Here is a 15,993-nt window from a genome sequence, read left to right on the forward strand (position 1 = left end):
GGTCAATGGTTTACAGTATTGTATGTTATTTTCGTTGCTTGTGTTGATGCAGAAGTAACAAAAATGAGAATCAGGGAACGATAGAGAGAGATTACTCTTCATATTAGGTTTTGTTAAGTTGTAAAAATACCAAACTCCAAAACGAAAAGTCCGTATTCAAATTGCAAAATCAAAAGCTCAAACGTATCAAACGATTGGAGAACAACTGTCATATTCCTGATTTGGTACAGGCATTTTCTTATTTAAGTCAGTGTGCTACAATTATGGAATCTTGAGAATAAACATAATTGGGAAGAGAATATCTGTCTGTTTCTTAGGACGTTTGCGACTTTAATTGTATTTTAAGCAATTATTTTTTTCAAAATAGAAAGTGTAAAACGATTTAATTAATTGACGTGTCTGTTCAATCTGCAAGTCTAAGCCTTAATCAAATCTGGTTTTAAAGGCATAATCATTCTTATGAATATTGACGACAAAAGTCAATTGTTGAGTCTAGTTCTTAATTATCTTCATTTCTTAAAACACATAATACCAAGCATGTTAAAGAAAAAATCTGTTTCTTCTAAATGTTGTCTCTTTATCTGAAAAAGAAATCACATTTGATTTTAAACATTTGGCAAATAAAATTAGAAAAACACATATAAGGTATTTCCCTATCGTGAAAATAACACCAAATAATACATTAAAAATAAAGTAAGAGTTAATGCCCTTTGAATAAATATTCAATAGCTCTGAGAGATTTGCTTTTGTACTTCAGTTCAGTAAGAGTTAGACCAGAGACAAAACCATTAAAGCATGCATACAACATCCCGAACAAAGTCAATCCTGTGTAGCAGCGTATTCAAATTCTTCCTCAAACACAGGAACATGATGTTATTTGTCTTTGTTCGTCTACTTTTTCGAATGAGTTGGTGATTGTGGTGGCTGTGGTCTATTCATGTGTCTATTGTATTGCCCAATATTTTCGCGATTCCTGTTATACTCTTGAGTACTAATAGATAATTCTTATGAACTATTTGATAAAAGGCAACATGAGTTTACCGGTGTTCGAATAACGAAATACGAATATAAGTGCTATGATTGCCAACAGATGAAAAACGCAGATGATCGCATGGAATCCATGCTGATCGATGGCGGACGAGGTTAACGTTTCCTGCCATGTCACATAGTAGAAAACGAATATGTTCAGTCGGACCACTTTCCTGGTATCTTAAAAATATGTTAGTCCGCGAATAATGTTTATTGCGAATTTAGACACGTGGGTTTGGGTCAACCATTTCGTGCCGGCGACCGTTTTACTTGTGTAGCGCCAATCCAGTTGTCCTCTGTCCATTACCGTTTAGTTGCTGGTTCAGTTATTGCATTCGGAACAATACCTTATAAATAAAGTTTATATAATTTGCAAATGTAGCGTGCAGCATGTAAAGTGATATAAAAACGATTTTCAAATAGAATATCTGTAAAGACAAACGGACGAAAATTGGCACGTCAATGCATTTCTAACAAGTTTAGTCATAGATACACTGAAACAATCAAAGGTTGTGTTCAAACTTTCTTCTCCATATAACATTTTCCAGGTTTCGTACACCTGTTGCGAAATTACCCTAAAGATATCACATCATTACATAGTGTACATAAGATGAGAAGATGTGGGATCATTTACAACGAGACAACCATCCACTAGGGTTCAAATGAGGTGGATGTAAACAATTACAGATAACTGCATGGCCTTAAATAATGAGTAAAACAGTAAAGTAAGTTGTATTAATTTGGGGCCCTTTAATCCCTAACATAAGTGATTTTTAATGTTGTATTGTAGATTTAGGCAACAGTAGTTTACCGATATTTAAATCTCATAAATTATTACTGAGAAGACATATTAATTTAACAAACAAAAGCAGAGGGAATGGATTAATCTCCAAAAGGAGTTCGACAAACCAAATGCGTTAAGAGATTAAGCGTCTCGTACAATGCATGCTTCGCCCACCATGCGAAAAAGATTTCAAACTCCGTCAAGGTGTCACAATCGGTGAAATAAGACGCCTTTACTGAGGAATGCAAAAAATGAGCAGAGAAACATAATCGGTCAACGAATTCTTGATGATCACCTTAAAACTTATTCAGTCGTCATTCTTCGTAACTCTGTTGGAGAAGTTTTTGTGAAATATGCACGTCCCATGCACCAGCGTAACGTTTCAATTGAGATACATTAATAAAGTCATCAAGATACCAGGATTGAAATTTTGTATTTGCGCCAGACGCGCGTTTCGTCTACAAAAAGACAAAATAAGGTACGAAGTTGAACAGAATTGAGGACCAACAATTCCTTAAAATTTGCGAAATTCAGCTTAAGTAATCTATTCCTGAGGTAGAACTGCCTTAGTATTTCTAAAAGGAGTAGGTCCGGTAAGGACCGATTTTGGCCTCAAATTTCAGTTTTATCTGACGAAAGATTTTGACCACTTTTCAAAAACGAAAGTGGCCGCATCCGTGTTCATCCTTAATCTTTATATATGTTATGTATTATCATTAAATACAACTTCCATTTCAATATTTTGGATGAACACGAATGCGGCCACTTTCGTTTTACACGGAAACCGTCTAAAATTTAAGTAAAATGCTGGAATTGTTAAGATTTCAGTAATTTAGCATGACTTAATGGTGCTAGTACCCAATATATGTGCATTGTATTGTCAAAAACAGCCCATATTTATGTAGCAGCACCATTCTACTATCCAATAAATAACTAAAAGTTTACATTTTAACAATTTTGTAAAACTGCTATATTTTGGGGCCAAAAAGGGGTCTTACTGGACCTACTCCTTTAAAGTTTTGTAAACATTTAATTTATAATTATTACCATATCAATGATACTTCTAGTCAACACAGAAGTGCTTGCTAATGGCCTGGTGATATCCCCGGGGAATAAAAACTCCACCAGCAGTGACATTGACCCAGTGGTTGTAAATAAAGCAAGCGCAATATACAATGCACAGAGGTATATCAGTGTTGAGAAATTGATTTTGACAATTGGTTAAAAATAAAATAACAAAAATACAAAACTCCAAGGAAAAATTCAAATCGGACAGTCCCTTTTCAAATGGCAAAATCAAAAGCTCTTCAAACGAATGGACGCGGTACAGGAATTTCCTTATGTAGAATATGGTGGGTTAAAATTGGTTTTATAGCTAGCTAAACTTCTCACTTGTACGAGAGTCCCAAAACAGTGTGAGATCAAAACAAACAGACATTATATGCCAAAACGTTAGAAAAAACCGGGTTCAAGAGTCAACATTGTGTAGGCATAGATTACCTTAGCTGTATTTTGAAACACTTTTAGAAATTTTGGATCTCTATGCTCTTCAACTTCGTACTTTATTTGGCTTTTTTTTTTTTTTTTTTTTTTTTTTTTTAACTTTTTTGGATTCGAGCGTCACTGATGAGACTTTTGTAGACGAAACGCGCGTCTGGCGTATAAATAAAATTTAGTCCTGGTATCTATGATGAGTTTATTTATAATCTTATAATCACTATAAAAACAACAAGAAATCAACAAAGATAAATATTTGTATAGACAAAGCATATAAGCAAAAATGAAAGACAAGAATACATAAAAAAAAAGGGACAACAGAACAACAACACATTTTGGGGGGTATCACAAGTACCGATAAGGCCAAAAGGATATTACAAAAAAAAAATTAAACGGTAAAGGTTAATAATTTACAAAATAAGGTACGGAAACAAATAAAAGAACAAGTAATTAAGATGATAATCAAAGTCAGTACCGAGATTCTCTAATTTTTGTGCTATTTTTACATTTCTCCTCACTATTGAAATATCTGTTCTCGACAAATGATTGGTCAACATTGAATTTCAGCGTCAAATTTTTCTTGATTTCTTCTGAATTTTCCTATTGTGAAGTCATGAAAATAGGCGACTATGTCTGATGACGTAACATAAAAACTACACAATTTTCTACAAATCTTTGAAAAGTAAGGATACAAATTATTAGAGAAACAGATTCCACCACTATAACGTGTATTTATACGATATTTCTTCACTCTCATCAGTTAAACTTTAATTATTCAAATCATCGGCACTGAATATTTATCAATAAATTCTTGGTAACTTCCGATGAACTTTTTTTTTGAAAAAGGAAGAGGCTTTTTTTTACATTACACTGGTTCATTAACTTTTGGGTTATGTAGTTTTCTGGGAAGAGTTTTGTGAACTTTCGTAGTTTTTTCTTCTTATTTTGTCACGGTGTTAATTCTTTATCTCTTACTTCTGGTATTTTATTACCCTCTTGATATTATCGTCCTCCAAAAACAAACTTTTTCAACCATTTCTAACAATCTGTTGTTTAACTACGTTGCATCTCAATGCTATAATTCACATAAGTTTCTTGTTTAATTTGTTTAAGAATTGGTAGTAACTTTAGAATTTACAGCTACAGTTATCAAGATATGTCCTTTCTTGAGTGTTGCATTTCGAATTTTGAATTTTGTATTGAAGTATTGTTGTTATATTATCAGAGCACATACCATATTTTCCGATAAATATGGTATGTGCTCTTCAAGTCTTTAAATTAGACCCCTTTAGAACCTGGTATTTCCTCCTTACCAGCGTCAGAATCTTGTTTTACAGTCCGAATGGTGTTCCTTCATACCAGGGTCAGAATTCTGAATTACAGCCTATATGTGTTTCTTTCTGACTGCGAATCATATGCTACAGTTGACACATGTGGAGCAGGATCTGCTTACCCTTCCGGAGCACCTGAGATCACCCCAGTTGTTGGTGGGTTTCGTGTTGCTTAATCTTTAGTTTTCTATGCTGTGTTTATTTATTATTTGTTTGTTTTTGTTTTTATTTTTTAGCCATGGCGTTGTCAGTTTATTTTCAATCTATGAGCTTGACTGTCTCTCTGATTATTTCGCCCCTCTTCTACAGCCTAGTTGATGTTAATCTCTGACTATTGAACGGAGTATAACAATAACACTTCAATATAAAATTTAAAATATAACACTTAAGAAAGGACATATCTTCTGTAAATTCTAATGTTACTACCAATTATTACAATACCTATAATATCAAGAGGGTAATAAAATACCAGAAGTAAGAGATAAAGAATTAGCACCGTGACAAAATAAGAAGAAAAAACTACAAAGGTTCACAAAACTCTTCCCAGAAAACTACATTGGAACTCAATCAAACAGTAGATATCAGATGCTCCAAAATAAAAATAGGTCAATATAAAAGCAACTTTTCAAAACTTCAGGGTGTGTAAATTACGTATATTTAAGATACCAGTGGCTGACCCTAAAGTTGATGAACCAGTTTACAGTGCAGTAGCCAGTTATTGGGTATTGGCCTGAAAAATGGATAATATGTTATTGAACTTTGCTGTCACAAAATTTTGAAAATCATTTTTTATTAAGGAATATACCTCCCTAGGTTTACAAAGCTCTGATTCTCGCCTGGATTTTGCTATTCCTTTTGAGTTTTACAGTGTTCGACCTCTTGTATCTCTGAACAGACATTTATTGTCGAAATATTTCTGGTGTAAAACAATAAGAACAGTGAATATTATCACTGAAGATTAGAAGAGAAACGATGTCAGAGAAAACAGGTAGGACAGGTAACTGAAATGGAACTGAGAAGACCCAGTTTCAGTACCGATACAATGAACGTAAACATATTGAGTTGATAAATTATTATATAAAAGATTTCGTTAGAACAAATTACTAAAACTTATTTTTTCACAGATGCAGAAAATTTGACCGAAGAAATGTTATTACAAAAGCGATATTACAGAGCCCGCAAATATGGATGAGATCATCCGAAAGGTTATCAGTTTAGCATTATAGTATGACCTTTGAAAATGGTCTATATCGGTACTAACACAGATGGCTTTGGGTTGTTTATGGCATCTCTACATTGGATTCGTTAGATATGAACATTCATTTTAGTCTTTGAAAAAATGACTATGTCGATTTGATAAGTCTAGACCTTTACTACTAATTTTTACAGTTTGAGCTTATCTTTCCTGTCACGCCAATGTGGCAGTTAATTTAAAGGGATGATTGAGCTTTCAAACCATGTTTAACCCCGCCACATTTTTTATGTGCCTGTTTCAAGTCAGGAACCTGTAGTTTAACGATTGCTGGTATTTGTTGTGTCATTTTTGTTTTCCGTTTCTTGTTTTCGCATATATCTATGTAATTTGTCTATGTTCCGGATCATATGAGTATTTGGACCAGACGTGTACGGTCATGACCATATGCGTATACTCATATGGTCCGACCGTACGTGTATGGTTGGACCATGTTAATATATACTTGTTTGTTTATTAACAGAATGGACCATTTGAGTTTTTAGACCATATAGGTGGGGTTTTTTCAAATATGCATTAGAAACGTTTTAATAATACAATAAACTGTATCTTTAAAAAAAAAACCAATGATGGTTACATGAAAACCATTAATTTTATAATTCAAATGCTATATTAACATAAGATATTAATTCCTTAGTTAGTTAGTGCATTTGCCCGATCCCTTGCATCTTTTGCTTGTAAATGAAAAGCTAGCCTACTTAGCAGCTGCATGAAGCGATATCAAGGTCTTGGGCCATTCCGATGTTTGGCTTTATAACTATTTTGATCTGAGCGTCACTGATGAGTCTTATGTAGACGAAACTATTTACAGCACTTGGTCGATGCCACTGCTGGTGGACGTTTCGTCCCCGAGGGTATCACCAGCCAAGTAGTCAGCACTTCGGTGTTGACATGAATATCAATTATTTGGTCATTTGTTTAAATTTCCTGTTACAAAAATTTGAATTTTTCAAAAAACTAAGGATTTTTCTTATCCCAGGAATGAATTACATTAGCCGTATTTGGCACAACTTTTTGGAATTTTGGGTCCTCAATGCTCTTCAAGTTTGTACTTGTTTGACTTTATAACTATTTTGATATGTGCGTCACTAATGAGTTTTATGTAGACGAAACGCGCGTCTGGCGTATTGAATTATAATCATGGTACCTTTGATTTATATGTACACCACTGGGTCGATGCCACTGCTGGATGACGTTTCGTACCCGAGGGTATCACCAGCCCAGTAGTCAGCACTTCGGTGTTGACATAAATATCAATTATATGGTCATTTGTAAAAAATTCCTGTAACAAAACATTGAATTTTTCGAAAAACTAAGGAATTTCTTATCCCAGGAATAGAATTTTGGGTCCTCAATGCTCTTCAACTTAGTACTTGTTTGGCTTTATAACTATTTTGATCTGAGCGGGACTGATGAGTCTTATGTAGACGAAACGCGCGTCTGGTGTATCAAATTATAATCCTGGTACCCTTGATACTTGTTTAACAGTTCGTCATAAATAAATTTTAGAAGTTATCTTCCCAAGTCGACATATTGCCAGTCACTCGTAATAACAAATACAGTAATGGTCATAGGTATAAAATGTGTTTCGATATTGTTGACAAGTAAGTTAAATTAACTGTATGAAACTGCTTATTTTTGTTTAGTTCATCTTTTTTATTATTATAATATAATACAAGGACCTTTTATAGCGTCTTTTTAATGACGTGACAACTAAAAGGATCATAACCTATGTTAAAAGTAAACTTGTTAATTACCCATACCATCCGCGTATGGTTGGATTTCGTGAATACATACCCATATGGCCAGCCATGACTATACGGATATGATCCAAATACGCATATTGTCCGGAACATCTATATGCATTTTTGTGTTTCTTTGATTCATATGACGTGGCTCTGTACTTTTTTTGTATTATTGTCTTCCATTTTTTGACAATATGCTTTGTCTATATGTCTTTTTGGACATCTTTGTTACATATTTGTTTGCTTATATAGTGATTAAGATTACAACACAATGTGTACTGCTGTAACCCTATTTTTGACATGTTTACCTATAATGTCTGTTTGTTTTGTTCGCACATGGTTATCAATATAATGGTATTTGATGCGACTATCATACAAGTGAGAGGTTTATCTAGCTATAAAATTAGGTTTAATACACCCTTTTCTACATAAGAAAGTATCTGTACCAAGTCAGGAATATGACAGTTGTTATCAATTCGTTTGATGTGTTTAAGCTTCTGATTTTGCCATTTGATTAGGAACTTTCCGTTTTGAATTTTCCTTGGAGTTTAGTATTTTTGTGATTTTACTTTTCACATATTACCATGATTTGATCTTTTATAGATAACTATATGACTATGATTTTGTTCATAGTTGAAAGTTGCATAGCGAACTCTTATTGTTAACATCCTCTTACGTTGGTGTCAGTTAGATAGTTGTCTTATTGGCAACCATATAAACACATCTCAGTATTTAGAATTCTTGGTGTACTTTCTCATATTTTGGTAATTCCTTTTTTGATTTATTTCTTAGACGGAAACAGTATGTCAACATATGGTAATTCTAAGTAAGAAAGGTGGAAAGTATGTTGTCGGGTATTTAATGCACATACCGACAAAGTTGGAAATAGGGCAGTGTTTACTCTCAATGGTTTTCAAAGTCCTTACTTGACGTAAAACGTACTAGGAATCCCTTTAGGAAAATTCTATTGAAAGATCAACACTGTTTTTGTCAATATTCACTAATACAGCTTGAGTGAATGGGCGTTTTGTCAGAAATACTTGTGTTTGTTATTTTATATTGCAATGTTTGTTTTATTTCTTATATGATACCAGCTTATAATTTGGTCGTCTGAAGCGCGTTTCGTCTACACATATCTCGTCAGTGATGCTCTTATAAAATAAGCTGGAAGGCCAACACCGGTATAGATAATTTGCCTAGGGTAAACATTTTTCGGGTTTCGTATATTTTGAACATTGTGATTGTAAATTCATAAAAAAAAACAGGTGGCGTCTTTTTTATCATTCGTCAAAGAAATCTGTATTTTCATTTTCAGTCATATTAATTTGTTGATGTTTTATAGTTTTACTAATCAGCTATTGTTTGATGTCTAATTACCATACATGACTTATATCATCAACGTTTAATTAGGAGTATCACGGCGGAAGTTAATGATTCTCCTGGATTACCTTAAACTTCCGGTTTTTCATTGTATGCTCAATAGTTTTCTTTGTAAAGTTTTGTGGACTTTTGGTTTTTTTCTTGTTCTTGTCATGTTTTTTTCTTCTAACTTATGTGTTACACGGCTCTCTTGGTATTTTCTTCCTCCAAACTCAAATAAGACCAAACAAAGTAAAACAACGTCCGATCTCTTAAATAGTGTTGTGAAAGTTTCTTGTTTCATAAGTGTTATGATTGGTTGTTACTTGCGTATTTACAACTACAGTTTTCAAGATATATGTTATTCGTGTATTTTTTTAAATAAAGTTTAGTAATAGCGTTGTTTTAAATATGTATATATATATATGTACAGTGTACTAGATAATGCATGTGCAATGTTTTTGACCAAAGCAATAGGATCTTTGTGTCTAAATTCATAAACGTTCAGTATATATGTTTTTGTTGTTGTGTTATATATTTGTTGTACATGTTTTAATTCAAATAATGTAATTGACAGAGAAATATGACTCACTATAAGATATTTTGTTTCTTTAATTTGTATCCATAAAAATTGTTAAAGTATACAATGACATCTGACAGTGACGTTAAACTATGAATCCTGAGTACTGTCTTCAATGGGTTTCTTATAATAAATTAAAATAGTCTATATGCTCACATTGCAAAAAACAGAAATCATTACATATTCTAAAATATTTCACACACCTAAATTGTAACATATATCTCAATGCAGATTTCGATTTGAGATAATGAAATATATATTCTCTTTACCTCTTCATAAACATTTTCAAAATGTTAATCAAAGAAATATTTGGGTATTTGGGTATGAATATTCTTCAATTAATGTATTGATCTATCTACTATTTTTTTAGAATAAGTAATTCAATACTTTATATAAGACTCTTACCAAATTTGCCAAAAACTGTGACATGTACATACATATCGTATTTGTCCTGCTCAGATTATATGTAATTCTTACAAATCATTTAAGACAGAAAGAACTATGGACGGAAGAAAATTAAACTAACTTGAATCTGTTAATTTTTCTTACTTTTCTTCAATTTAGTTGTCTTGGTGTGGAAGAATTGTATTAACAAAACTAAAAATAATAAAGAAAACACGCAATGAAAAAGCATTATATTTAAGATTACTGGGACTCTCTTTGCTTAACTAATTGAAGTTGAAGCTAATCACAACCACCTTTCAAATCAAAATGAAACAATGTTAACACTTTCTTTTTGTTTGACAATTGAGACATTTTTTCATGTAACTTATATTAATATTCCAATGGGTATTCAACAGTTATAATGCAAATATTAAAACGGACTAGATTGGCATTCATTTAACTGTAGATTCAAAAAGCTAATATACATATTCATTGCACTTTGTATGAAAATTGGCCATACATTACGATCATAATAAAAATAACATTAATAATACACGTAAAACTGACTAGACACTCTTTGTTTAGCAAGACTAGAGGACAAAATATCAACAAAATATACATAATATAAATATAAACATAAAAATACATTAGGAGTATTTGTTCAAACAATATCACAATAATAAATTTGAGTGAAAATGTCTCAAGAAGTCCGACACAGTTAGCACTGATCTTCAATATTCTTTCAGATATAATTATAAATATGGTTTAAAAATGTCATACATCTGACAGCATAGACTGCTTTAAATATGTGTATTTACATGCATATGTTCATAAAAATGGACTATATAATGAGACATTTGATTACAGTTGCACTGTTTCTGAGCAAATTTTGTTATATCATTTAAGGCAATTTGCTTCTTAGACACCTTTTCACCTTCCAAACCGTTCTGTAACTCCACGTTTGCCATTTGTAGAATTAGTATTAAGCGAAACTCACTCCGACTTAACAAAAACTTGTCCCTTTTATGCTGACCAACCACTGAAGTCCACATATCTGATTATTTTGCAGCTGAAATTATCGAACTACCATAAGTTTGTCCATTACAAGTTGGTAGAGCGAAAGGATTTACTGCAGAAAATGGAGATCCTACAATACCACTCATTCCTGTAATCAAAAAAGAAAAAATCTTTGAAAACGAAAATTTATTATAGTTTCAACAGTAACAACAAATAAATGTTTAGTACTGGCAAAAATTCACAAAAACAAAGGTGTGTTAAGGTCATGCAACAGCTAATTTTTATGAGAGGTTATAAAGGAGTTATATTAAGAGGAACAGCTTTTATTGTATTTTTCTTGCTTCATGCTAATGAGAAATGAGGAACAGTTTTTATTATATTTGTTTAGCTTCATGCAAAAGAGAAACGGAAAACACGCAGCCAATATGTACAGAACACTTAAGTGATGAAAACTATAGAAATAAAAAGAGATAACTTCTGATTTCTTACCAGATAAATAAATAAATAAACATGGTATACTTTGTTCATTGATAAAAAGTGAGATGTACTGAAGAAAGAAAAATATTTATAACTAAATATACTAACATTTATCATTGTCTGGGCCCACCCATTGGGCAGAGTACTTGCCATAGGTGGGCTATAACCAGAACCTGGTCTCATCACTGGGAAAAATGCACTTTTCTGTTTCACCGCGTGGACCATATTGGCTGGTGAAAATGAGAATATTCCACTTCCGCCATGAGAGTTAGAGTGGGGCAGGGAGGGTGATTGTGAGGGTGCAACTGTGGAAAACAAAAAGAAAACAGTTAAAAGAGGAAAGGACAAACAAACTACAACACTACAGATAAACGTAAAGTTACAGATAACACAACAGTTATAATAAAACTCTGGTACATAGCATATTGGTTTTTTTCGTGCAGGACCTTTTATCATCATGTTTTATTATAAACTTTTTGCCATGAGACAGTCTGCATAGCTCTAAAGGTGACCTGCTTACTTTCGATATAATTATTGGTTGGTTTTAAAACTATTTCAAATTTATTCCATAGAGATGTTCTATCCTTCAACCTATGTTCTTTTTATTGCCCCGTCAGTACCTTCATACTTTTTCAAAATTAAAAATTAAAAAAACACCGCCGATGTTACTGTTTTCAAATAATAACATCAATTCAATTAACAGTCTACAAAAGCTCGTTCCTTCCTTCCTTCTTTTTCCCCACCATGACTTGATTGACAATTTATTAGAGCCTACCATTTGACAAAATATTAGGATTTGATGAGATTTTTTATACTTTCCATAGTGTGAAGTTAGTGACAATGTATCGACCCCTAACACAATATTTAACCTAAAGTCATAAATACAGTTTCCGTATTAGTTAATGACCAATGTCATCACGATTCCCTAATGATTTCTCCCTAACTAACAAACTTGTTTGCTAGCTAATAAAACACAAAACACAAGGGATCCCCTCTATTCTCTAATACAATAGTTAATACATTTGTATGCTACAGATAGTGTCGGTATTCAAACCAAATAAATTCTAAATAATTTTGTTTGAACAACATTGATAATATTGACCCAAGATTCTTAATTTATTGAAATGGCAATTTGCATTTATTGTTATCATTTAGTCAAGTCTGTTTTACAGGTTTTTTATAGAAAGTCTTCGTCCAAGAACAATATTGGTAATAAATACTACAGCTGATATTATTGCTTATGTATTTTTGAATGATTAAAACGATATCCCATTGTTTGGAATTTTCAATAATTTTATAATCTGTAATGGTTAATGTCATCTTATAAAATATGGAGTCGTTTATAATTGATATCTTTCATTTTCATCAAATAAAGAGTAAATTGTCCTAAAGGTTTTGCCCTGGTTTAGGCAGTCGATAAAATGAATTAAGTTAACCATTAAAAATATTTGTCATCCATTGAACAGGTATACATAAACAATGCTGCTGTACGAGCTGGGGATTAAAAAGGAGAACGAGTGGCTTCTTGGATTTAAATTATTATTTTTACTTTCTGCAATAGTGTATTTCCTTTCGAGCTCACAAAAAATGTCAATGTATTTCAGAAAAATAATGTCAAAATGCGTAAAATTTACTTCTCGATCATAGTCACGATAGTTTATTACGCAATGTTTGCTTTCAGATTATAATGATGCAGTATTCCATTGTAATTTTCTTATCGAAAAAAGGGTACAAAACTAGTCCTAATCATCTTTGTAAATACAACATGTTTACAGATTACTGTAACAAATGACATTAGTCTGCTATAAATGTTCATCTTAATGATTACACATACTTGTCTGAAACTGTTTATATAATTCAAAGGACTTTAAAGGACAAATATTTTTAAAGGGACAAATATTTTAAAAGGTTCTTACCAATTTCGTGACAGTTTGTACTAAAAGTTAAAACTTTAACATTTTAAGTTTACCCTGCACACTGAAAATATTTCATAGGAAGAAAAAATACCTACCCATATTACCTAATCCCCCAGTGGGATGGTAACCATTCATGGCAGTAGAGCCATAACTACTTCCGTTACTGTGTGGTGTTGAGCCGTTAGATGTATAACCTCTAGGTGAAACACTAGAAGACTGTCCCCGTGAGTAACCTGCAAGAAAATAATGTTGGATTTTTAGGTCAGACAAAGGGGGTTCAAAGAAAAAAGTAGAATCACAAAAGTGCTGAACTCTGTGAGGAAAATTCAAAACGGAAAATCCAAAATCAACGACAAAATCATAAGATCAAACACATCAAACGAATGGATAACAACTGCATCAAATGGCGCATTAAACCTGGATTTATAGCTAGCTAAACCTCACACTTGTATAACATTCGTATAAAATTCCATTCTATTGACAACGATTTGTGAACAAAACAAACAGACATAATAGGCATAAATGTCAAAAATATTGTTTGGTTGTTTGATTGCTGATTGCTTAACTTCGTCCAATGTAGGTTCAAGAATAGTTAAAAAAAAAACATTATCAAAGATACCAGGCTTGAAGATTGTAATGAAAATGCATGTTTAGTAAATTTCCGCTTGTATTCGCTTTTCCCATAATACATATTATCGATTTGAGAGGGAAGGATTTGTGTTCAATGACATAAACAACAAGGTATATTCAACAATTTTTTTTATCATTGTCTGGGTCCACCCATTGGGCAGAGAACTTGTCATAGGTGGGCTATAACCAGAACCTGGTCTCATCACTGGGAATTTTTTTTTCAGAACAAGTAATTCAATACTTTTTATAAGACTCTTTAAAAAAAAGAGTGTTTGAAAAAAGAACTCACCTTCTTCCCATTGGCTACCAGGATCTTGAACACTGACGGCTAACTGGCCAGTATAAGTGTTAAAACTAGACATTGGTGAACTATTGTTGATCGCTGGAGATCTAGGAGGTGGTAATATCTGGTTGGGATTTCTAGGCATGCTATATAAAGCTTCAGCCAAGTCAGCCGCACGTTTTAGCACTATTTCCTTAAATAAAACAATTATACCATTTTCAATACTGCTTCATCACGATACGCATGGAAACACATAAACATATTTTAGGTTTGATATATAAAATGAATCATTTTAATGTGATTTAGTTTCAGTTTTTCAATTTGACAAACTTGTACTATAAAAATTTCAAATCTTAGGTTTATCAGTCTCCACTTCTACCGAATTGTTGTGCTATTTTTATGTCATTTTCGAGGTAAAATGATGTGCTATCCAACAGGATGTATATATTGTTTTAATACAAAAGAAAGAGGCACACACACAAAAGACTCATAGGAAGAGGGCACACAATACATGTGAAATATATGGGACATTTATAAGCATTATGACAATGCCGAAATAAACATAAACGACTACAGATATATGCATGTGTGAAAAATTCTGTCCCTATCTTTTTAACAATTTTTATTGATACTTTAAGAATATTCGAAAATTATCAAATCCCTTTCGAGAGACAAACTTCAAAGGAATCATGCAAGATCAGTGGATAAAAGTGAGTATGATAAAAACCTCAAATATAACAGCAAACTAATATGTCAAATGTAAAATGTCAACAGTATGACAAGTTTCTGCGTGTAGTTTTATCAATAATCATGTAACATAATAAATCGCCAGAACCCAGAATGCTCACAATACCATGTCTATAAATAGTTAATAGGGTTCCATTATAGAGATGGGACGCTGATAAACGACACTTTAATGACACGTGCAAAATTGAGTTTAAATAGAATAACCAATTAAATTAATTAATAATTGATTATTAGCTTATGGAATACACCATATATGTCTACTGCCAACTTAGCGATTCTGCATAATGTAATTAGGTTACTACAGAAGCAATTGTATCGGCCTTTTAAGATATAAAATATCACAAAAACACAATGATGATTGCAAGCTGCTGTAGAAAAAACTCACTTTAGGCAATCTTTCTGGGTCGCCCGGATGTCTCGGTACAAGTTTCATCAATCGCTGGAAGCCATAGTCAATTGTTGGTTCCGTCAAAGCTACAAGAAATAACAAAAATGAACAATACACTCGTGTTTGTCTGTTTAAAACGATTTCTCATCAATTGTTCATCAAATAAAAAGTATGTCGCAATCAACCTTTGTATAATCAACTATCTAAAAATATGCTGTAGATGCAAGCCAACTTGGAAATCCCCCAATTTACAAAATTAAAGGATAATAATTATTCACATTATATAAGTATTTTCATCTTGCGACTCCTATAAAGAATCAATTGACAAAAAAGTACGTAGACAGTTACCATATTGTATTTTAGTATTTTTATTTGTTTTGATCGTTATGAATTTGATCCAATACTATTGTAATGTCATCCATCAAACACGAAGAAAACAAATGCTCTTTCAATCGCAGAATCAAATTCATATTCGATTGAAAATATGTTCCATTTTCGCTTGAAAGATAATTATGGCTTTTAGCACCTCCAAACACGGGCAGATGAATGGGACATTGATAGGAATCTACTCACA

The 15,993-nt window shown here is 32.4% G+C and overlaps 1 protein-coding gene across 4 annotated transcripts in view; it reads right to left on the reverse strand.

The window, feature by feature from the left end:
* Positions 1-9,591: 9,591 nt before the first annotated feature.
* LOC139519305 (transcription factor COE3-like) overlaps positions 9,592-15,993 on the reverse strand; it is a 30,831-nt gene continuing 24,429 nt past the window's right edge. For 2 of the 4 annotated variants that reach the window (XM_071311283.1, XM_071311282.1), the window contains 5 exons: positions 15,417-15,505; positions 14,291-14,477; positions 13,467-13,604; positions 11,564-11,760; positions 9,592-11,126 (listed from right to left, as the gene is read on the reverse strand). In XM_071311283.1, the coding sequence (XP_071167384.1) occupies positions 11,121-11,126; positions 11,564-11,760; positions 13,467-13,604; positions 14,291-14,477; positions 15,417-15,505 (617 nt within the window). In that variant the 3' untranslated portion in view covers positions 9,592-11,120. The remainder of the gene's footprint in view (positions 11,127-11,563; positions 11,761-13,466; positions 13,605-14,290; positions 14,478-15,416; positions 15,506-15,993) is intronic. The other 2 variants (XM_071311285.1, XM_071311284.1) reach the window with 1 other exon arrangement.

The sequence above is a fragment of the Mytilus edulis genome, chromosome 4, assembly GCF_963676685.1.
Source record: "Mytilus edulis chromosome 4, xbMytEdul2.2, whole genome shotgun sequence".
Taxonomy (NCBI): Eukaryota; Metazoa; Mollusca; class Bivalvia; order Mytilida; family Mytilidae; genus Mytilus; species Mytilus edulis.